Below are 25,448 nucleotides of genomic sequence, written 5' to 3'. Positions count from 1 at the left end.
TTCCATGTCAGATGACTTTAGTTAACCTAGTCTCATTAGAAAAAAATTAACTACAGAGCCAGTAAAACAATGAGGGAATTTATAAAGATGGTAAGAAAAAAAAAAAGGAGCCAAGTGCTCAGGCAGCCCCTAACCTACACTCTGTGTCCTTGGGTTAGTCAAACTGGGAACACAGGTTTCAGCTCTGTCACCAAGAAAATCAACTTTCTCTGACCACTGCTTTACTCTTAATTGTTCATCTTTTTATGCAGGTTTTGACATTCGGTTTCTAGTTCCATCTCAAGATTGTTGCTGATTAGGTGTTGAGTGATCTGCTTGCTTTTTTCAAAAACTGTGTTTTGTGGAAGGTGTGACTGGCATAGGGAGTCTTCTATTTCCTCAGGGCCCCCAGAATCATAATGACCTTGTTGCATATCAAGTAGAGTCAAATGAAAGGGCAAAGAATCACATTATTTATTTGTTGGTTTCTGAAAGGGACCCAGTGAATAGGAAAGCTACATTCAACTATATGTTACAGAGACTGGGGTGGGAATGTGATGTGAATTCTTCCTTTAGAATGAGTGCTTGTCCATAACATAATGGCACATGTGATGACCAGTAATGTCTTAGCATCACTGAAATGAGGGATCACATGTCTGCTACTCCATGAGAAAGTGAGCTCCTCCAGGTCAAGCATCACGTTTACTCATCCTTTTATTCTTCCTGCCAAGTACAACATTTGGCACAGGGAGAAAGGTACTAAATATATATATGAATAAATGAAAGATTTGTTTTTATGTGTACAGCTTTTCTCCCTTAATGGAGGCATAGACTCTGATTGATTCTTTGATTTATGTATCAGAAACTTACTGGGTTCCTACAGTGTCAGGAGTTAAAAATGTAAAAAAACCATATAGTTCCTGCTCTCAAATAGTTCATGGAATAGTCAGTCACAGGTACAGAAAGATATACAAGCCTGTACTTATAATAGAAGTGTGTTCAAGATTCAGTGGCAGCATATAACATGGTGGCATAAAGTCAGCAGGGTATGTTAGGCAAGTTTTCCTAGAAGAGGAGTTTAATCTGATACTCGACTCAGGAGAATGAATTTTCAAGATGAGTGAAGTAGGGTGGCCCTTCTAGGTACATAGAGCAATATTCACAGAGCAAAAGGAACACGGAACTGCCAGGAGCCCAGTATGACAAAGAACTAAGTACATGTATACAGGAAGTTAGAAGTAGCAGGGCATGAAGCTGAAGAAAAAACAGGAGCTAGTTTGTAGAGACTTTTATGCCACAATAAATCTGATAACTTTACAATTCATAAAAATATTCCACAGAAGATATAAAACAAAATCTTGCACAGAGGTGACTGCCTATTAATCATGGAAAGGTGCTACGGGCTAATGCATGATAAGAGTGACCAGTGTAGAGAAAGGAGCTGGAGAGACATATTCTCCTGGGAAGGCTGATGGAACAGATGAGAAGGGTAGGAGAACAAACTACTGGCTGTATATCTAATAGACAATTATGTGTCGTGCATTTCCCCAGAGACCATTTCAATTTATTTGTTTATCCGCTTGTTATTTTCAGTAATTTACTATCATTGCTCATCTCCAGGATGTGGGAGTTTGACCCTAGAGAGAACAGGTAATTTATTTTTGAATTTGAATAGAAGATGAAAGGGGGTTAGTGATGTTAACATTTGCATGCCGACAGATGTGTCAGCAAATGGCAAAGAGGTTCATTATTGGAATGTGACCCTTGAAAGTGTCATATTGACAATGCCACAGAAAATCACTGCTGCATGGACCAGGAATCAGGCAATCAAATTAGGTTAGTTAGGGGCTTCTCTGGTGGCGCAGTCGTTGAGAGTCCGCCTGCCGATGCAGGGGACACGGGTTCGTGCCCTGGTCCAGGAAGATCCCACATACCGCGGAGCGGTTAGGCCCGTGAGCCATGGCCGCTGAGCCTGCGCGTCCGGAGCCTGTGCTCCGCAACGGGAGAGGCCAAAACAGTGAGAGGCCCGCGTACAGCAAAAAAAAAAAAAAAATTAGGTTAGTTAGATCCCAGCAGAAGTCAAAGATCCTTTCACATCTATTTTAATTCGTTCTCTCTACCTTATTTCCTCTGGTCTTCATAATAGATTGTTACATATTGATCTCCCCATTAGAAAACAAGCCCTCTGAACCAGCCCTCAGTTGTGAATCATTTCTGTATTTCCCCCCAATGTCATCCATATAGATGGTGTTAAGATAATAGCTTTGGAAATTATTTGGATTTGTTCATGTTCTTTGTAGCTATACCATTTTAAATTCCCTAACTATAAAATCCCAGATATGATTTTTTTTTAAAAAAAATGAGTACTTGTTGAGCACAAGAAAGAACATAAAATGGTAGATTCTTTTTTTTAGAATAATCTTCATTTTGAGAGAAAAGGTCCCTGGGAGAATAGAATAAGGGGAGGAGAACTAATATTTATTAAGAGCCTACTACGCACTGTGTATATGTTACTTCTGTTAATCAGTATAAGAATCTTAAAAATTTGGCATAATTATCCCCATTTGACAAATTAGGAAAGTACAAATGACTGTATTGAGAGAACAAATGATTTGCCTGAGGTCTCACAGCAAGTAAGTGGGACTAGAATGTGAGCCTGTGTTTACGCCAGAGTCGAAGCTCTTTCCACTACACCAAACCTTATGATATTGATCAGAAGACCAAAAACTCCCCTGGGTGTACCAGCCCCACCTGATTCCTCTTTTTTTTATTAGTCATCAATTTTATACACATCAGTGTATACATGTCATTCCTCTTAATTTATCCTAAATTTATTTAATTTAAAATTGCTCCTTAAATTTACTTTCTTATTGGATTGGGTTTCAGAAAGGACATCATTGCAGATAATTTGGGGGCTCTGATCAAACCACAAGTCTGTAATGGCTAAATCATATACGAATTTGAAATCTAACAGCACTTTAATTGGCAACTTTGCCCAATGCCACTACCAAAAGTTGAAACGGAAATTAATTGAACTCAAATATCGATATTCACCATCATCCATGACAATCTTGATCTCTTATTCACAATTTCATGAAATGAGACAGACCAATATCTTTTTGCTTGCTTTATGAGTCTCTAAACTTCTGCTCTTCCTAACCAAGGTTATTCACCCTAGAACACTCTCAGCTGGTTCCTCATTTTCTTCACTCAGGTGAAAAGGAACTCCTTGGTCTAATGGCTTAAGTCACTAGGCCTGAGCAGAGGGAGCTGCAGCTCTATACCAAATACAGCCAGAAGGCAATTTAGGATACTATGACTGACAGGAAAAGCCTTACCACTTAACAAGTTTATCTATCAAAGTAGTTCTCAAAGTTTAGGTTCATCAAAATCACCCAGTGAGCTTATAAAAATGCATTGCAAGGCCCCACCCCAGGGTTTCTGATTTAGTAAATCTGGGTGGGGACCAAAATTTTGCATTTCTAACAAGTTTCCAGGTGCTGCTGCTGCTGCTGCTGGTCTGGGGACCACAGTTTGAGAACCACTGCTCTAACACTCTCTGCAAGCATGAATCAATTCGCCCTAACTCTCTTAACTCTCTCCATAACCAACCATTTTATCCTATCTATGGCTATGACCATGGAGACATATTCATAGGCAGAAAAGAAAAGGTTATTTCAAAGGTCAGAGAATGGAATGAGGTGATCCTTTCTTTATACACGACACAGGATATAAAGAGAACTGGGTCTAATTCTGATTTCTACAGTTTAAGGCTAAGAATAGACAGTTAACACATTAAGAAAAATAGGACTCATGGGGAGGATAGAAGATCTATTTACCCTACAGAAGAGCACGCCAAGAAAAAACAAATTAATTCCTTTTCAAGTACAGAAAGTAGTACTACAAAGGATGGTGATCAGAGGTTCTTTTTTGTATCTCCATTTCTTAACATTTCTAGTACTTAACATCTGTAATCCTCATTTGTAAAATAGGAACAATAATACCTACTTTGTCTATCTCAAATGTGTGCTGAGAAAATACAATAATGTATGTGAGAAGGTTTTAGAGGCAACATAATGATACACAAATATAAAATATTAACATTTCTATTTTTTTAGGTCAAAAGTTCTTCACCTAGGGTCCATGCTCTGAAACAGAATGCAAAATGTTGTGTATGTGTATATTTTCCTAGGGAGAGGGTCCATAGTTTTCATCAGTTTCTCAAATGGGTCTTTGCTTTAAGTGTCAATCCTGACCCAGAGTTATAGTGAAGCTACCTCTACGGCCATTTACCAGATACCTTAAATGTTTTTGTCTCACTTCCAACTAGATATGGTTCAAGCATTCTTAGAGACATCTCTCCCTTCCAAGCCAAATCAGCTGCTGGAACAAATTCTTCACCTATAAAAGGGATTACTTCTAGCCGAAAGAAAATCGGGTAACCAGCTGGTTGGGTACTCAAGAAAGTGAATTAGATTTCCTACGGAAAAGTACCCAGTACTACAAAGAGCTTGAGTGGGAGGAGGAAATATTAAGATGTAGAAACTTAAGAAAAGGTTACTGCTGATCTCCATGCACATAAGAGGAGGTATTTTCACCTACCACTAGGGACTAAAGATTTCTCAGGGGAAGTGAGAATATATTAATAAAGACAGTCTTTAAAAGGATGAGTTCCCCAACCTTTTAGCAGTAAAACTGCCTGAACAAAGCTAAGAAAATCTTTCACATGAAAATAGCTGGGGAGCAGAGGCTCTAGCAGAAGTTTTCCAGTGAATGATGGAATGTTAACTTGAAGCTCTACCTTGTCAATTCTCAAGACGGGTTCTTCAAACTTCGTCCTGGCTTATTTCCCTGCTGGGAGTCAGTGATGTGAGTACTGTCAACTGCTGTCTGTGGTCTTGAGTCCTATTCTCTGAGGGGTATGCCAGTCCCTTTTTGCTACTGATCATTAACAAGAAGGGAGGTATTATAATGCACCTTCTCTGCTAAATTTTCCCCCTGAAAGAAGGTTTGAGAGCCTTGTCATACTTCCTTTGGGGGCAAGGATAGTCTCAGTGGAAAATTCATTACATTAATATGTAAACTGGAACATGAGTTATTTGTTAAAGCTGTCTTAAATGGAAATTTTGACCCACTATTGGGAACTGGCTCCAGGGTTTCCTCTTGGGGATTAAAAGGCACTCTAACACTTTACAGGTAAAGTCTGGAAATCTATAGGCAACACACTAGAGGGTGCTCAGTGGCTCACTGCGGTGGCTAAATGGATACTGGTGGCAGCCTAAGAAAGCACTTTCAGACCAGGTCAGAACTTAACAACTATGCGGTATCTGAAAGAAAGCCTCAAGAGGTTAATCTTTGGCAAGGGAAAGATAACCGATGAAAAAACTGAGTTATTGAGGCCAGCCCCTCCCTACTTTTTCTCATTGTTCTTAAAAAAATCTACTGATCAAAGGTATTTTGCTGGTTTTTGAGAGAGAAGGGCCAGGAGATCGCTAAGTAAAAGAGGTGCCATAAGACAGAGCAGATCTGTGCTTTATTAAAGAACGTTTCTTAAAAGCTGGGAAGTCTTAGGTGGTATCGCTTGAGCAATAGTCACACTAACTCCTTTAGGACAGTTATCTTGTTCACTTAAATAAAAAGAAGGTGAGTAGGTAAAAGTCCAGTAGGAGCTCCTCTTGAGAGGATGTGCTCAGCAGATAAGACAGCGTCGAGATGTATTACTTATGAGAATAAGAGTTACTATCACACTTCTGTTGACTGAATCGACACACCAGTGTTCTGCGGAATTCTTCTGTAATATTCCTTTATAGAAGTACCAAAGGTTAATACCTTAATGTGAGCCCTCACCTAAGAAAACCAGAATTCCTGCTTCCCCTTCTTGTTATTAGTGAGTGCTGGAGGTTCAAAAACAAACTTAGAAATCCAACTAGAATTATTATCTGAATTTTTTCCATTAGTTCTAAAACACTGCATTATTTGAAATAAGCTTGTGGATGGGTAGGATTTCTTTTGATCAAATGTCTTAAAACTGAGCACAAGGTTCTGGAACAACATTAAGAACAACAAGAGGAATAACCGCAACAAAAATAATATTTGTTATGGGAGTTGAAACATGGGCTAGTCAGTTGGGCCTTTTTTAGGTCTACTATATATCAGTCTCATTACTGATGGTTATTTCTCTAAGCCCATAATTCCATAAACACTGAAAAGAACTTGGATTATGTTGTATACAGTCTAACCAGTCTTCAACAGGGAAAAATATATACATTTAATATATATATTATATGTGTGTGTGTGTGTGTGTGTGTGTGTGTATATATAAAAACATAAGCAGTATATAGACTATAAGAAATCAGGCTAAACCTGGAAGAAAGCAGACAGGAACATAAGGATGGTTGCTGTTTTTAAATCAAAAGTTAAAATTGGATCTAAAACATTAGGTTTTATGTGCTAGTTCTTATCAACAAATTAAGTCCTTATTATAATTATATTAAAAATATCAGGCAGAAAAGATATTTTGAAAAATAGTACCAAGGGAGCTATATAGGGACTTCCCTGGTGGTCCAGTGGTTAAGACTCCACTCTTCCACTGTAGGGGGCACGGGTTCGATCCCTAGTTGAGGAACTAAGATCCCACGTGCCATGCGGCATGGCCAAAACTTTTTTTTAATTAATTAATTAATTTAAAAAGAGAGCTATATATTTCCTGCCTTTTAGAAACACACATATAAAGAATATTTGGGGAACTGTTTTGGCTGGTGGGAGAAAAATGGGCAGATAGGGGATAAATGTCTTCAGTCTTCTCAGGCTTGAGAGAGAGCACCATTTCTACAAGTTGTTTTTCTTCCCCTCACTATTCTTTTTCTTTACCCTCATGAGAAGTAAACTAAGCATTAGTTTGCAAATAGAATGCAAAGCAATCACAGTATAACACAATCCACGCAGTGCACCAGCAGCAGTGGGGAAGCTCACCCCAGCCCAGACAACCAGGCAATAAGCTGACTCTGGCCAGGCAGCTCTCAGACCTTCCCAGCTCACTCATAATTTTAAAAAATATTTTTTTTTAAGAAAAAAGAAAGGAAAGCTGCAAGGTTGACCCAGGACATAGGAATTAATCAGAAATTAGAATAATAACTGTTTTCCCCACCACAGGTCTTGGTAGGGACTTTTCACAGCGATCCCTATCACCTGTCAGAAATGGCTGCCTCATTATCAAGAAACAGAAGGAAAAGCAAAGTGACCAAAGAACTCACCATCCACTCAGGCACGTGAAAAGCTGAGGTGCCCTCATTACCGTCCCCATTCTCCATAGTGCAGGCTTGAGTAATCTATGTCCTGAAGCAAAAGGGAAAGTGGTTTGGAAATGCCAGGGTTTTCTGAGTGCCCAAAAGCAGAGCCAAACCTAGTGATTCAGAAGTTCACAATATCTAGCAGAAGCTGCATCCCCTTTCACAGAGGCTTCCTATTAAAATCAAGATCATTAGTCAACTGTCTGATAAATCCCCTACTGGCCAGCTGCAGATCTTCTGATTCAAAATCAGAGCCGATACAAGGCTCTACACCCAGGCACTACACCCAGGCACCCAGGCACCCAAGGTTCCTACAGGACACTCACTGTTTAATGCTACCCAGACAGTATCCCCACCTCCCCCGTGGGGACTTTCTGCAGCAACAGTCAGGCTTCCTCTTTTTCCAACCCCACCCCCCCCATAAGGCACTTGTTAACTTTCTCCCGCCCCTGAGCACGCATCACTGGAGGTACTGATACCAAGATCAATAAGGATTGAGGTCAAGGAGGCACACCCATTTCTTGAGAGTTGCTTGATTTGGATCTGCACAGTAAACAGGCGTTTCCCTGCGATCAAGAGTTCCTTATGGCTTTCAAGTTTAAACAGTTATGCGGAAGCTCCCCATCTGCTCACACCAGGCATCTGGCACCAAACTCAGGCATATCTCAAGTTAAATTCTTATTGCACAGGAGATTTGGATGGAGCCGGGGAAGATCTCTTGCAAAATCAGAACTTAGAAGCTCTGAAGAAAGTTCTAGGACCACAACTCCCTCTGCTGGCTCCCTGTGCTATGTACATGAAAGTCTAAGGGTCTTCAGCTACCAAAAGATAGGCGCCCACTGTAAATTACCTGCTTCCCTGAGGCTAGTCAGGAGCTACCACAACGTAGGTAGGTTTGGGGGAGCCAGGGTTTCCAATCAAGACTAGTGCTGTCTATTTTATACATAGTAGTTTGTGCCTCCTAATCCCCTACCCCACTTTCCCTTTCCCCACTGGTAGCCACTAGTTTGTTCTCTACGTCTGTGAGTCTACAAGGATATACTGTACAGCACAGGGAATATAGCCAATATTTTAAAATAACTTTCAATTGAGTATAATCTATAAAAATATTGAATCACTATGTTGTACACCTGAGACTAATATAATATTGCAAATCAACTAACTTCAATTATTTTTTTTTCGTCGTGCTGCATGGCTTGTGGGGTCTTAGTTCCCCGACCAGGGCCCCCAGCTGTGAGAACCAGAGTCCTAACCACTGGACCACAAGAGAATTCCCTATACTTCAATTTTTTAAAAAAAGACTAATGCTGCCTCGAAGTCCCTATCCAATGCTGTTTTTTACTCACAGGTCCGGTTTCAGAAAGAAACAGGATGCCAACACAGTAGTCTAATACACTATCACCTTAAGGGACCTCAGAAGCTGCTTCCTCCTTATGTCCCCATACCAGCTCCCTTCTCCTTATACACTTCAGAAGTTTGGAAATAAGACAAAACTAGAAAAAAGGTGACCCAATCTATTTACCTTCTTAATTAATTCCTAGAGTATATTATCCAATAAGAGTACCATAGATTTCAGGCACAAACGAAGCCCAACAAGATATGCCTGCTCTGGTCCCCTTCAAAACCAGGGCCTCCTTACAGTGTTAATTTCCATTGCAGAGGATAATTTCTCTGGAGCTGATAGTCATAATATTGTGATTGTGATTATAGGTTCATTGCCCTTTTGGGCTTTCGTCGGTTAAAGGAATGGTCCTTTGGATATGGAATGGAGGAGAGGAAGGTAACTTCTCGGGGAAGAGGTGTTATTGCAAGATGCCAGAAAGGGCAGAATTCAAATGACTGACCTGGAGGTCCGGACTGGAGAGAAAGGCAATTGAAAACAGAAGAGGACTGTTGGACCAGATGAATGCAGAGGTGTCAAAGGATTAGAGATCGCAGGGCAGGTAGAGATCAGATGCAATAAGAAAAGAGAACAGCAGGGGTGGAAGTAAAGGAAGCTGTGGTCATAGAGGAGCTACGGAGTGAAGCAATTTGAGTGACAGCAAGATACAGAAGGTCGATGAAATGCAGGAGAGATTTCAGGTCAGGGTTTCAATTTTGATAAAGCCCTCTGTAATCAGATTGTCAATTTCGATAAAGCTTCAGCTCTCAGCAACCTCCAGTTATTGTCCTCTGTCTGGTCTTCCTTTTAATCCAAACATCTTTTTTTTTTTTTTTTTTTTTTTTTTTTTTTTTTGCGATACGCGGGCCTCTCACTGTTGTGGCCTCTCCCGTTGCAGAGCACAGGCTCCGGACGCGCAGGCTCAGCGGCCATGGCTCACGGGCCCAGCCGCTCCGCGGCATGTGGGATCTTCCCGGATCGGGGCACGAACCCGTGTCCCCTGCATCGGCAGGCGGACTCTCAACCATTGCGCCACCAGGGAAGCCCAATCCAAACTTCTTAATAAAATGAGAAGTTAACATTTGTTGCCTAAATTTCCAATGATGTATTTCATTTGACATTTTTTTTCTTTTGGCCACGCTGCGGCTTGCAGAATCTTAGTTCCCCAACTAGGCACTGAACCCTGGCTGCGGCAGTGAAAGTGGTGAGTCCTAACCACTGGACGGCCAGGGAATTTCATCTGCGCTTTAAATGCAACATATCTAAAATCAAAATGATTGCTCCATCTTTCCTTTCCCCACACTCTTCAAACAATAGTTTCTTCTCCTTACTTTTGTACCACTGTTCCCTCAGTCATCCAAATATAAAAACCTCAGTCATCTTTGATTTCTCCCTTTTCCCTAGTTTCTAGAACAATCAGTTGCCAATTATTTTTGAGTCCTCCGACTCAAGCATCCAACTCCAAGCATCTCATCTCTCCATCCCTGTCCATTTTCATTGCCTCCTAAAAACCCTCTATAAATCCTTTCCAATAGGATCTTCCACTACTTATCCCTATATATTCTGTATCCCCAGGTAAGCTGTATTACCTGTTATTTCCTGAATGTGAAGACTGTACAGCAGAGCATCTAAGAGCTCTGGTTTTGGAGTTAAACAGACCTGGGTTCGTATCCTGGCTGCCATGTAATTAACCTTTCCAACCATCCAGTTTTATAATCTGTACAGTGGAAATAATAATAGTCATCTCACAGGATTGATGCAAGGATTTTAAAAGTTTGCATACACTGAGTACTTAATAAATGGTAGCTCTTACTTGTGTCATTGTTATGCCGTCTCCTTTCCCACCTCAATGCCTTTGCTCATGCCATTTTCTCAGATTGAAATGCATTCATTCTGCCTTCACTTCCATCATCTTCACATATTCAGACACTTCAAGGAATTCCCTGAAGGTCCAATGGTTAGGACTCTGTGCTTCCACTGCAGAGGGCACAGGTTCAATCCCTGGTTGGGGAACTAAGATCCCACATGCCACACACCATGGCCAAAAAAACAAAAAAACACCCCAAAGACGAAAAACAAATTCTTCGAGGTTCGGCTCAAATGATTGTTCTGCCATGGAATCTAACCTAAAAAACAAAGGAATCTCCCTTTTCTCTAATACTGTTCCTTGGTCACATCACTATTTTCACCTTTCCTCATATTACAGTTACTGGTATATGTGCTGTCCCTCATTAGTTCAGGCTCTTCGGGGGCTTAACCAGCTTTGATTTGCCTATAGTGTCCGGCCTATGGTAAGGGCTTAAGAAATTGTCAAATTTTGTATGCTGTACATATATCTTATAGTACTCTGGGGCAACTTGCATAACCAATGTGTTAAATACATTTATGTCCACTTTGTAGGATTTGGAACACTATTTTATACCTTTAGGGGCTTAGTTATACACTACTGACCAAAGCTATGACTTATTTGTGGTGAGTCCTTAGTAGGGTTTTAATCCTTAATTATAATATTATCTCTGAAAGAATATAAAATCTGCTTTCCATTGCTTGATCTGCATCAACTGTAATCTATTATGATCTGCATCATAATGAAGCCTTTAGAAACAAATCAAGGCCAAAGGACTATTTCACTGCTAGAGTAGAGCCCAACCCTTAAAATATGTCAGTGATCAGCAAAGTACTAGGTTCTTGGTACTCCTGTTGATGTTTTCTGCATAAACTGTTATTAAATAAATGGGGAGAGGGAGGGATAAATTAGAGGTTTGGGATTAGCAGATACAAACTACTATATATAAAATAGATAAACAAGGTCCTGCTGTATAGCACAGGGAACTATATTCAATATCCTGTAATAAACCATAATGTAAAAGAATATGAAAAAGAATATGTATATGTGTGTGTAACTGAATCACTTTTCTGTACAGCAGAAACTAACACAACATTGTAAATCAACTATACTTCAGTAAATAAATAAATAAATGGAAGGTGACTGCCCTCATGGTATTGCTAAAACATGGAAGAAGATAACTTTTAAAGAAGACAGGGTTGGGAATAAAAGAATAAGCACAAGTAAAATATATCACTTTAGCTAAACTAAATGTCATTTTAGTTGTGACTTTTTTAAGAATAGGTTTTAACTAAAATATCCTTAATTTGAAAACTGAAGCCTTATTATACCTTTCTGTAATGACTCTGAAACAAAAATAAAACAGTAGCTATTACAATTGAGAACTGAAGGTCTGTTAACTGAGTGGGACTGCACAAGGCACAGGGTATAGGTATAGGTACTAGTTATAAAGTTGTTTTCATTCTAATTTAATTTTACCATAATGTGCCTTAGAAGATACACCTATAGCAGGAGCAGGAGTGAGACCGCTGCGTATGATTATCTATAATAATCACCCTGAACATTTAGGAGTTTGCAACTTCAAAAGGATACACAAACTGCACCTGCTCCTGCAGCCTTCAAGCTTTACAAAAATTGATCAAGTATGTGAATAGCTCAAAAGAATCTCATTTTCACTCCAAGAAGAAGATGGACTTGAAGTTCTATGTGCCAGTGGTGTTCCTACCAGTGGTGATTTGATACTAGTATTATCATTAAATTAATGAGGGCAAGCCAGATGACTTGCTGGAGTGAATATATGCTTGGGGCTGGAAGGGAAAGGACAAGAAGTTAATATTTCCAGGGGCCAAAGTCAAAAAGAACAAGAAGTAATTACAATGTGATGAAGAAGTAACTACAATGGCAGAAAAGTTTTAAACAGGAGGCAATAAATCTGGAGTCTAGAGAGTCATAAGGCACAGGGCAAAGAATACAAGAATGTGACCCTGTCCTCTATTCCTGGCTTGGCCCTAATGGTTTTATTAGACTTTAGCAAGTCACCTAAGTACTCCCTTCTTCAGTTTCCTTATTATAAAATAAGGGGGAGGTGAGTAAGAGGGCACTGTGGAAGGTTAGAACTGGTTCCTTCCAGTTCTGACATTCGGTATTTCTAATCCATCTGGTTTCTCTGAGGCCATAAGAGAAAGCAATAACTACTCCTTAGTCACCTAAGTTATAGCTTATTGTAGAGGCTAAGGTTTCTAACCAGCAGAGTTCAGAGTTCCATCTGGTCAATTATGAGGTTGGCTGAAATTGCTAGACTTTAAATCTCCTTTGCCCCTTCAAACTTGAAATGCCCACGCTACCTGAGCAACCGGAGTTAAGTCCTACTACCGCCCCCCGCCCACCAACTTAAATGTTAGGCATCCTATCTCTCAGTTCCTCAGTGATCTTAAGACTCACATCCCACAGGTATTTTATATTCCACATGGAGGCATCATCATTACTGGTAAAGACTACAGGCTTTAAGAGTTGGATAGGCTTGGGTTTAAGGCTAGCTCCATTACTTACTAGCTGTGTATCTTTTGGTAACCTATATAACTTTTTTGAGCCTTTGCTTCCTCATCTGTAAAACAGGATAATAAAACCCTCCTCAGATTAATGTTATAAAGATTAAAAAATACATATAATACATAGAAAGCACTTAGCACAGTGCCAGGGAACTATTTTGTCCAAAACTAGACATAGCAGAGTAGTACCAGATGGGTTTGAATCTTGATTCATCACTTACCAACTGTGTAACCTTAGACAAATTATTTATCCTCCTTGTGCCTCAGTTTTCTCATCTTTAAAATGGGGACATTAAGAATATCTACCTTATGGGATTGCTGAGAAGATAAATTAACATATATAAAGCACTTAGAACAGTGCCTGCAACTTATCAGTGCTATTTAACATTTACTATTATTATTAATAAATATAACATGTACATCCTCCAACACACCCAAATTCATCTTTTCTTCTTATACATGGTGAATTCATTCAGTTGAACCACAAATATTTATTGGGTGCCTATTATGTGCCAGGCAGCATAGAAAGACAGTTCCTGCATTCATTGTGCAGGAGAGAGAGAGGCAATTCAATAATTACTAAAAATAAAGTGTGAAAAATGATAAGGTAAGTAAGTACAGACTGCTATGGGAGTATATGGCAAGGGTACCAATCATGTGTACTGGGAGTGTCACATCAGAGAAGCTCCATTTAAGCTGAAAGGTAATGGATAAGTAGGGGGTACCTGGTGTGCATTTGGTGGGGAGGGGGAATGAGAAGAGTATTCCAAATAGGAGGAAGAATATGTTCTCCGCATTATCTCTTGCAATCTGTCCTATCGTCTTCACACCAGCTGTCTAAAGCCTGACCATCATCCTATCCATCTAAATCAGTGCTTCTTAAACTTGAATGTGTCTACAAATTATTTGGAGATCTTGTTAACATTCTGATTCTGATTTAGTAAGTCTGGAATAGGTCCCAAGATTCTACATTTTTAACAGCTCTCAGATGATGGCAATACTGCTGAGACTACACTTTGACAGGGCCTAGGTAACTCCATCCCTGTAATAACCTACTTCAGTTCATTAAATTAACTTATTTATATGTGATTATCATCTGCACAATTATTTTACACATCACTTCCTTGTTCATAATGCCTCAATAGCTCCCCATTGTCTTCGAAATAAAATCCAAACTCCTCAGCATGACACACAAGACCCTTCATGATAGCCTCCGTGTATCTCCTGAGCCTCACTCAGCTCTCTGAATTCCCCCAGATCCCCACTCTGAACACATATACTCTAACTTCCTTCAGGACATATTTCCAGCTCCAGGTCTAGGTTAAGAATCAATTCTAGGGAATTCCCTGGCAGTCCAGGGGTTAGGACTCTGCGCTCTCACTGCTGAGGGCCGGCGACCTAAGATCCCACAAGCCGCATGGGGAGGCGAAAAAAAACATCAATTCTATGATTTACTGAATAATAACCCAGATTGATCTGTATTATAGCACATATCAGTGCCGATAGTATAACTGAACATTTATCTGTTTACACAGCAGAACTGCAAGAAATTTGAGGGCAGATATTATGTCTCATTCCTGTATTCCAAGCACATAGCAAACAACCAATGAATATGTACTGAATTTTTAAAAAATGACTTAATCAAAGAACAGCTAGCTTAGCGTAAAGCCCCAAATGAATACAATATACCACAGGCACCTGAAGGGTAAAAGGAAAGAAAAGGGACTCAGGTATGAGTAAGTACTGACAAAACCATAAAAAGAAACTGCATCATAACAAAATTATGCCTAGTATCCCTAAATGTACCTCCTTGCCACTGACTAATCCAGTCACTGTTACAATTAAGCAATACAGAGACTACAGTACACTAAAGCAGGCACCAAGCCACCTTTTCCACTCCCTGTTAAGTCCTCTAGAATCTGGGAGTGGAATGTGGACTTGAATCCTCAATCTCCCTGACACAGCTAATAGAGCTCCACTTAGGTCAGAGTTCAATTTGCTGCATAGTTAGCACCTCTAGCTAAAACTGTCCTCAAAAAGCAATCAAGCTTAAACTTGAAAGCTTCTTCTTAAACATGAAAACAACTAGAGTAAGAGCGGACAAGGATTTGCATTCAGGGCCCTCAATTTTATCACAGAGTGGGAAGTAGGGGAAGGGTAGGAAGGATGCAGGATGAAATAATGAAGCATAATGCCATTAAATAAACGTGGAATGTAGACTTCTCACTACATTATTTTTTATAATAAACTTTAAATTCAGGCATAATGTATCTACAGAAAAAGTACATAAGTCAGAAAGTTACAGTTCGATAAAATTTCAAAAGTCAACATACCTATGTAACCACTACACAGATAAGGAAATAGAACTTTATCAGCACCCTAGAGTCTTCCCTCATGTCCCCTCTCAGTCATTACCTTCACTCCTCCTTAAAGGTAATCTCTGATTCCTATCACTATTTATCAATTTTGCCTATATTTAAACCTGATGTAAATACCGTAAAAGATGCATTCTTAAGAGCGTGATTTTTTCCTGCTCAATGTTTCTAAGAGTTATCCAAGTTCATTGATTTAGCAGTAGTTCATTTATTTGTATTGCCTGAAAGTACCCCATTGCATGACTATTCATAATTTGTTGAATCCATTCTCCTGTTGAAAGTTGGTTTCAGTTTGGGGGCCTTAAATAATAATGTTGCTGTGCATGTTCTTGTGTATGTCATGTGGTACCCATATGAAAATATTTCTGTAGGATACAGGTACGTAAGAGTAGAATTGCTGGGTTATAGGGTATGTATATGTTTGGCTAGGTAGATAATGTCATGCAATTTTCCAAAGTGTTGGTACCATTTTATACTCCTACCAGCAGGATATCAGTGTTCCAGTTGCTTCATATCCTTGCTAGTGCTTAGTATTGTCGGTCTTTTTACATTTTAGGCATTCCAGGTAATGGTGTCACATTGTGATTTTAATCTGCATCTCACCACAACTACCATCATGACCACAACCTGAGCACATTTTTTTATGGCCTTTATTTTGTAGAGGTACATTTCCTCTATAGCCACTTCATTGAGAGTTTTTTTTTTTACCACGAATGGATGTTGAATCTTGCCAAATTCTTTTTCTGCATCTACTTAGATGATCGCATGATATTTAGCCTTCATTTTGTTAATCACATTGATTGATTTGCAGATACTGAACTATCCTTGCCTCTCTGGAATAAATCCCACCTGATCATGGTATATGATCCTTTTTATGTATTGTTAAATTTGGCTTGCTAATATTTTGTTGAGGTTGTTGAGGATTTTTGCATCTATGTTGATCAGGAATATTGGCCTGTAACATTTTGTGTGTGTGTGTGTGTGTGTGTGTAAAAATATAAGATTTGCCATTTTAAAGTGTACAATTCAGTGGCAATAATTGCATTGTTGTGCAACCATCACCACCATCCATCCCTGGGACTCTTTCATTATCCCAAACTGAAACTCTATACCCATTAAACAATAACTCCTCATTCCCTTTCTCCCCCAGCCCCTGGTAACCACTATTCTACTTTCTTTCTCTTTGAATTTGACTAGGTACCTCATACAAGTGGAATCATACAATATTTTTCCTTCTGTCTGGTTTATTTCACTTAGTATGTTTTTAAGGTCTATCCATATTATAGCATGTATCAGAATTTCATTCCTTTTTAGGTCTCAATAATATTCCATTGTATGTATACAGTACATTTTGTTTATCTATTATTCTTCCATCAATGGACATTTGGGTTGTTTCCACCTTTTGGTTATTGTGAATAGCGCTGCTACAAACATAGGTGTACAAATATCTGTTCGAGGCCCTACTTTCAATTCTTTTGGGTATATACCCAGAAGTGGAATTGATGGATCATATGGTAATTTCTGTTTAATTTTTATTTATTTATTTATTTATTTGGTTGCGTCTGGTCTTCATTGTGGCACACAGGATCTTCGATGCGGCATGCAGGATCTTTCTTTGCTCTTTGTTGTGGCACTTGGGCTTCTCTCTAGTTGTGGCGCGTGGGCTCCAGGGCGCTTGAGCTCAGTAGTTGTGGTGCGTGGGCTTAGTTGCCCTGCGGTATATGGGATCTTAGTTCCCCAACCAGGGATTAAACCTACATCCCCTGCATTGGAAGGCAGATTCTTAACCACTACAAGTGGTTAAGTCCCCTGTTTAATTTTTTGAGTATCTACCATACTATTTTCTACAGAAGCCACACCATTTTACATTCCATCAGCAATGCACAAGGGTTCCAACTTGGAGAAGTTGGAACTCTTGTGCACTGCCAAGAATATTTTTATGCTTATTGGCCATTTGGATATCCTCTTATGTGAAGTGGCCTTTCAAGTATTCTGCCTATTTTTCTTTCAGGTTGTCAGTCTTTCCCTCGTTAATCTGTTTAAGTCATTTACAGATTCTGATTATGAGTCTTTTGCAAACATCTTCCACTCTGTGGCTTCCACTCTTACTGTTTTCTTTTTTTTTTCTTTTTTTTTTTTGCGGTACGCGGGCCTCTCACTCTTGTGGCTTCTCCCGCTGCGGAGCACAGGCTCTGGATACACAGGCTCAGTGACCATGGCTCACGGGCCCAGCCGCTCCACGGCATGTGGGATCTTCCCAGACCAGGGCACGAACCCGTGTCCCCTGCATCGGAAGGCGGACTCTCAACCACTGCGCCACCAGGGAAGCCCTTCTTTTTTATTAATCTTTGTTTTGAAATAATTATAGACTTAGAAAGAAATTTGTAAAAATAGTGCAGAGAGCTCCCATATACACTTCACCCAAGAGCCTCTAATGTTAACAACTTGTAAAATGAGGGTAATTATCAAAACTAATAAATTAACGTTGGTAACAATCCTATTAACTAAATTACAGACTTTATTTGGATTTCAAAAGTTTCTCCAAATGTCCTTTTTTAGTTCTAGGACCCAACCCAGGATCCCACATTACATTCAGTTGTCATGTCTCCTTAGTCTCCTCCAATCTGTGATAATTCCTCAGTCTTTCATGACCTTGACAATAGTAGTTGACTGAATCCTGAAATAAAGCTATGCATTAATTGGACTTAAAACAAAACATCTGCTCATCTTTTCTGATTAAATTTTTAGTCTCCACCCCAGTTTTACTGAGATATAATTGACATACAATATTATATTAGTATAAGGTATACAACATAATGTTTTATTTGTTTTTTGGGGTTTTTAAAAACTTTTTAAAATATTTATTTATTTATTTTATTTATTTATTTTTGGCTACGTTGGGTCTTCGTTGCTGCGCGGGGGCTTTCTTTAGTTGTGGTGAGCAGGGGCTACCCTTCCTTGCGGTGCTCGGGCTTCTCATTGCGGTGGCTTCTCCTGTTGCAGAGCATGGGCTCTAGGCACACAGGCTTCAGTAGTTGTGGCACGCGGGCTCAGTAATTGAGGTTTGCAGGTTCTAGAGCACAGCCTCAGTAGTTGTGGCGCCCAGGCTTAGCTGCTCCACGGCATGTGAGATCTTCCCAGACAAGGGCTCGAACCCATGTCCCCTGCATTGGCAGGCAGATTCTTAACCACTGCGCCACCAGGGAAGTTCCAAAATAATGTTTTGATATATGTATATACTGCAAAGTGATTGCCATTGTAAGTTTAGTTAACACCTATCACCCCACATAGTTACAGATATCTTTTCTTGTGATGTTATCTGCTCATCTCTTTTGGTTACTTTTTAATAGAATGGAGATACCAATTTTATATAGTAATAAAGTTTAAACAATTTTAAAGGTCAGCTAATTCAAGTTCCTTATTTTAAGGATAAAGAAGTAAAGAACTAGAAATATTACTTATCCAAAGTCTTACAGTACTCCTTTTCCCCACTGATTTTATTTGGAAGGTGATATATTTTTGTTTGTGACTTTTAATAGATTTTTGGGGTGCTTTAAGTGCCTTAAGTGTTTGGAGACCCTCTCTTCTTAACATGAACCAAGTGGCTCTATTTCCATTAAGAGATCAACAGGGCCTAAATGGCTCCTGAATTGTTGCTCATTTTCTAATTTTTCTGGAATGAAGATGTATTACTCTTATAAAAATAGAAATAAAGAAGAGAAATGTGTGGTAGACAGAATAATGCCCCCCCCAAGATGTCCACATCCTAATCTCCAAAGCCTGTGAATACATAGCATGGGTGAGGCTGCAGATGGAAGTAAGGTTGCTAATTGGTTGACCTTGAGATAGGGAGATTATCCTGAATTATCCATGTGGGCCCAATATAATCAAAAGGTTCCTTATACTTGGAAGAGGGAGGCAGAAGAATAAGAGCCAGAGAAATATTTAAAGATGCTATAATGCTGGCTTTGAGAATGGAGGAAGGGGCCACAAGCCAAGGAATCCTGGCTGCTTCTAGAAGCTGGAAAACGCAAGGAAGTAGATTCTCCTCTAGAGCCTCTAGATGGAATATAGCCCTGTTGACATTTTGATTTTAGTCCACTGAGACCCATTTTGGACTTCTGACTTCTAGAATTATAATTAAATATATTTGTATTATATTTAAGCCATAGAAAATTAATACTTGAAGGCTCTGAAATTTTAAGGGGGAGAGGGAGAGATTAGCTGTTTGGTCTTAAATATCTCATTTTCAACTAACTACCCATGAATGCTCAGTTTGGCTAGCAATATTTTCATAACTTTTTAAACTCTGCACATTACAATGACTAACATTTTAAAAAGTGCTTGGGAATAAGATTCCATTTTTACCAAATCCTTATTTTGTATAAGAACACTGTCAATGAAAAACAGTGTTAAGATGTGACTGGAGAGGTAGGCAGGGACTGACTGATGACGTAGGGTTTACAGGTCACAGAAAAGTTTTAATTTTATTCTAAGAATGATAGGAGGCTACTAGGGATTTATGTTTTTAAAAGATCACCATGGCTGTGTAAAAAGAGAAAAACTGAATGAACATGAATGGAAATGAGAAGAATAGTTAGAAGGTCATTAAAACATGTGAAAGATGATGGTAGCCTGAATGATGATGACAGCAGTGAATGGATTTAAGACATATAGGTTGGTGGTTGACTCAGCTGGCCTTGGTAACAGACAAAGTGAAAGGTAAGGAAGATGTCAAGAATCACCAACAGGTTTCTGGCTCAAGCAACTGGTTAAATAGGGATGCCACTGTTAAAATGTGGAAGAATAGGGGAAAAATAGATGTGGCAAGAATATCAAGACTTCAATTTTGGCCATGTCAAGTTTGAATACAGAGTCTGGAGCTCAGAGGAAAGCCTAGGCTGGAAATATAAAATTGGGAGTTATGATTTCATCTGTTTCCATAATTTAAATCCCATGTATAGACAGATATATAAAACCATGGGAATGGATAAAAATTGCCTAGAGAGGAGAAAAAAGCAAACAAACAAACAGAATTCAAGTCTGAGCCCTGATCCATGATCTACCATACAGGATAGAAGAAGAAAAGCCAGCAACTGAAATTTAAGAGGCAGCCACCAGAAAAGTAAGGGGAAAAATCCAAAGCAAATGGTGTCACTGAAATCAAGAAAGGAGATTCTTTGAAGAAGGAAAGCATGGTCAGGTATTTCAAATACCTGCTGAGAAGTTTAATAAGATGACAGCTGAAAATGGTTTGTAGGACTTGGCAACATGGAGGTTTTGATGACTTGAGGGAGTAATGGAGGTGAAAGCAGGATTAGGGAAAACTGAAGAATGGGAAGTTAAGAAGGAGAGATGGTTTGAATAGACAAGTCTTTTGGAAAACTGGGCTGTGGAGCAGAGCAGAGATATGTTAATAACTAAAGAGGGATTACAAGTCAAAGGAAGTTCTGTGTGTGTGTGTGTCTGTGTGTGCTTTTGTTCACAGGATGTTTACTAAAGCTTGACTGAACTCTGAAAGGAATGACCCAACAGAGGGGGAGGATAAAAATGTGTGCGTCTATGGGTGTGTATGAATGTGTGTGCGTTTAGAAGTGTAAATAAAGTAAAGAGAGGGGTAAATAGGGTTGCCAGATAAAATTCAGGACATCCAGTTATATTTGAATTTCAGATAAACAACAAATAATTTTTCAGCATAAATGTGTCCCAAATATTGCATGGGACATGTTTATATTGAAAACTATTTGTGGTTATCTGAATTTCAAATTTAACTGTGCAATGTGTTGTTGTTTTTGCCAAGTTTAACAACCTTAGGGGTAAATCAAGAAGAAAAGTCTCAGAAGAAAAGAGAGAATGGGATCCAGGGCACAAGTACTTCTTCCTCTGTTATAGAAAGAAAAAAGAATAGATGTAGCAAATTTACAGATGATGGTAATAAGATGAGGGAATTCACATCTAAGAGGTTCCTGCCCTCCAACAATGAGTCATGACATAACATCAATTAAGGGAGGTGTTTGGGGGGCTAGTTCCCTGGTGGTCTAGTGGTTTGGATTCCGTGCTTTCACTGCCATGGCCCGGGTTTGGGAAACTAAGATCCCGCAAGCTGCGCAGCACGGCCAAAAATTAAAAAAAAAAAAAGGTAGATGGGGAGGAACAGCTGTAGGAGAACTGAAAAGCATTAAGAGACAATTGTTTTATAGTAATTTAAAAACAGACAACTTGGGACTTCCCTGGTGGTCCAGTGGTAAAGAATCCACCTTCAACGCAGGGGACGTGGGTTCGATCCCTGGTCAAGGAACTAAGATCCCACACGCCGCAGGGCAACTGAGCTCGTGTGCCTCAACGAGAGAGCCCAGGTGCCACAAACTACAGAGCCCACATACCCTGGAGCCTGTGTGCCACAACTAGAGAGAGAAAACCCACATGCCACAACTAGAGAGAAGCCCATGCGCCACACCGCAACTACAGAGAAACCCGAGCAGACTGCACGCTGTAACAAAAAAGATCCCGCCTGCCTCAACAAAGATCCCGTGTGCTGCAGCCAGAACAAAATAAATAAGAAAGACAAATAAATAAAATAAATAAATAGGGCTTCCCTGGTGGCGCAGTGGTTGAGTCCGCCTGCCAATGCAGGGGACACAGGTTTGAGCCCTGGTCCGGGAAGATCCCACGTGCCGCGGAGCAACTGGGCGCGTCACCACAACTACTGAGCCTGCGCTCTACAGCCCGTGAGCCACAACTACTGCAGCCCGTGCACCTAGAGCCCATGCTCCGCAATGAGAAGCCAACGCAATGAGAAGCGCCACAAGTAGAGAAACTCCGTGTCCAGCCACAAAGACCCAACACAGCAAAAAATAAAGTAAATAAATTTATCAAAATAAATAAATAAATCCACTGAAAATCTACATTTGGAAAATTAAAAAAAAAAAACAGACAACTAGCAGCCACTGAAAGTTTCTAAGTAGGGCAGTAATATCTCTGCAGAATGATATGATAAAAATATGCTAAAGTAAGATGCATTCAAGGGAGAATGTGGCTGAAAGAAATGAGGGCAACTTTAAGGTCAACTTGAAGATGGTTAAAGTCTGTATTTCCAGATTGCTATTACATGAATGAAAAAGAAAGGAAACATTTGAGAAATTACATAAAGGAAGAACTAGCAAGATCTAGACAAAGATCTGAATCCAGAGTTGAAGGAGAGAGATGTTCCTATAATATATATGTATATGAGAAGCCATGTTCAACATAGTACATTCAAATTCTACGCACTCAGCAACTTACATCATTACCGCTTTTATGTTTGTGATAATAACCATTATGATTATTTTTCCCTACCTGACAATTTACTGCCAAAAAGTTCTAATTGCTTTCCAAAATTCTTTCATCTTTTCACTTTTTCCCATGAAAGCCAAATAGGGAATATTCTGATGAGTTTCAAAGCAAAATCAATCAAGCATAATTATGATTAGGAAACAGATCTTTTTACATCCAAGGTCAGGATATAATATATTTAAGAGATTCCTTATAAGAAGGAAGAATTGTCCTAGAATCTGAACATTAAAGAAAACCTACTATGTGGATTGCCCCCCACATCCTCCATATAACAAATAAATTACTGTCTAGCAGCCAGTTTTTGAAAGTTGTGTTGATGACTGAGCTAATGTCTGTAAGATACTTTAATGTCATTGAAGTAAAGAATATAAAAAATACAGTAGATTCTCACTATTCACGGTAGTTATATTCGAATAAAGTCACGACAAACACTGAATTAGCCAACACTGAAGCATTGGTCCTATGGGAAATACAGGGCTAGGCTCCTATGAGTCTCTGATCACATTTTTGTCAAATGATCAACAGATAACCTTGTTTTATATGTTTCTGTTTAAAGACACCTTACTTAACATATGTTGTTGATTCATTAACACTGAACTCACAGCCAACAGCACTATAACTCATGGCTGCATGAAGCTTATCTAATGCACATTTTTCTCTGTAAAACACATCACAGCCTTTTTTGTGCTTAGGAACACTAGACAGCACTTTAGCACTACATTTGGGGGACATTTTAAACAGTGAAATCACCAAGAAAAAGCACAAAAATAAGTGGCACTAAGTAGATCATGTAAAGCAGGGGTCCCCAACCCCTGGGCCACAGACAGGTACTGGTCCGTGACCTGTTAGGAGTCGGGCTGCACAGCAGGAGGTGAGCGGCGGGCAAGCGAGCGAAGCTCCATCTGTATTTACAGCTTCTCCTCATCGCCCGCCTTACCACCTGAGCTCCGCCTGTCAGCATTATGGTGAGTTGTGTAATTATTTCATTATATATTATAATGTAATAATAATAGAAATAAAGTGCACAATAAATGTAATGCGCCTGAGTTATACTGAAACCCTCCCCCTGCCTCCCTGGTCCATGGAAAAATTGTCTTCCACGAAACTGGTCCCTGGTGCCAAAAAGGCCGGGGACCACTGATGTAAATCAGGCCAAGTGTTTGAGACCAGGCTTATTTTGCAAACAAATTAGTCTTAATTTGATTGTATTTGGTAGAAATGAGGGTAATTTTAGAGAGAAAAAGATGTTTCAATGAATGTTAAATCCCAGTTTTGATAATGGAGGTCTGTATTTACTAAGACTCAGATAGTTCCTTGCTGTTATATTAATGTAAACTTTAACTGAATTATTAAAGGACACTTTCTAAGTTTGTTACTGCAGCTTATCTCAGTAATCTATCTTTGGATGAAGATCAGATGCCCCAAGACCTGCAATCAGGGGATTATGCATACTGGAAAAGACATAATTTAAAGGACTATCTCCAACCTGGACGGAAGGACCCTTATCAGGTACTCTTAACTAGCTCATGCACAGTGAAACTGAAAGGAATTGACTCTTGGATTAATTTCCACTCACAAAGGGCCCTGCTCAGTCCCTGCACTGGACTGGCCTATAGAGAGGACAGCTGACCTCAAAAATCACCTTAAAACAATGTTCAAACAGAGGAGAAAGTACACTCATACCAGGGCTAGAAGACGACATCAGGAGTAGACAGCTTGCCCAAGATTCTCGACCTGACTCGTATGATCATTTATAATGTCTTCTTGACTTCTTGGATCTCTGCATATGAATCAAATGTTTTTCTATCATAGGCATGATCCTATACTAGTTTTAAAAATCAATCCAGGGGCTTCCCTGGTGGCGCAGTAGTTGGGAGTCCGCCTGCCGATGCAGGGGACACGGGTTCGTGCCCCGGTCTGTTAGGATCCCACGTGCTGAGGAGCGGCTGGGCCCGTGAGCCATGGCCGCTGAGCCTGCAAGTCCGGAGCCTGTGCTCCGCGACGGGAGAGGCCACAGCAGTGAGAGGCCCGCATACCGCAAAAAAAAAATTGAAAAAAAAAAAATCAATCCAATTGTTGATTTTGTGGCCAATTACCTGTGTCTAGTACTTCTGGGTTACCGGGATGGATTTCTCCACTCCAAGGCTCTAATTGGTTGGCTCTTAGGAAATTTGTTTATTTATTTTGTTTCTTTTTAAAAATTAATTAATTAATTAATTTTAATTTTTGGCTGCGTTGGGTCTTCATTGCTGCGTGCGGGCTTTCTCTAGTTGCGGTGAGCGGGGGCTACTCTTCGTTGTAGTGCACGGGCTTCTCATTGCAGGGGCTTCTCTTGTTGCAGAACACAGGCTCTAGGTACGCAGGCTTCAGTAGATGTGGCATGCCGGCTCAGTAGTTGTGGCTCATGGGCTCTAGACTGCAGGCCCAATAGTTGTGGCACACAGGCTTAGTTGCTCTGCTGCATGTGGGATCTTCCCGGACCAGGGATCGAACCCGTGTCCCCTGTATTGGCAGGCGGATTCTTAACCACTGCGCCACCAGGGAAATCCCAGGAAATTTATTTTAAAAGAAAAATTATAGTCATGTTCAGGCCACTATTGATATTACTAGATGGAATCCCCTCACCCGGCCAATTAATAATGGCTGCTCTGACCCTGGCCATAAATATGAATTTTCCTCTATTACTCAAGTTCAGAG

At 39.8% G+C, this 25,448-nt stretch overlaps 1 protein-coding gene across 4 annotated transcripts in view; it reads right to left on the bottom strand.

Annotated features, from left to right (window-relative positions):
- AHCYL2 (adenosylhomocysteinase like 2) overlaps positions 1-25,448 on the bottom strand; it is a 173,039-nt gene that overhangs the window by 55,901 nt on the left and 91,690 nt on the right. For 2 of the 4 annotated variants that reach the window (XM_079931258.1, XM_079931259.1), the window contains exon 2: positions 7,233-7,314. The exons of the other annotated variants lie outside the window; for them this stretch is intronic. In XM_079931258.1, the coding sequence (XP_079787384.1) occupies positions 7,233-7,289 (57 nt within the window). In that variant the 5' untranslated portion in view covers positions 7,290-7,314. The remainder of the gene's footprint in view (positions 1-7,232; positions 7,315-25,448) is intronic. 4 annotated transcript variants of the gene reach the window in all.

This window comes from Stenella coeruleoalba (assembly GCF_951394435.1).
Source record: "Stenella coeruleoalba genome assembly, chromosome: 9".
Classification (NCBI taxonomy): Eukaryota; Metazoa; Chordata; class Mammalia; order Artiodactyla; family Delphinidae; genus Stenella; species Stenella coeruleoalba.
Note: the sequence above shows the minus strand (reverse complement) of the source record. Positions and strands in the feature narration are given on the sequence as shown.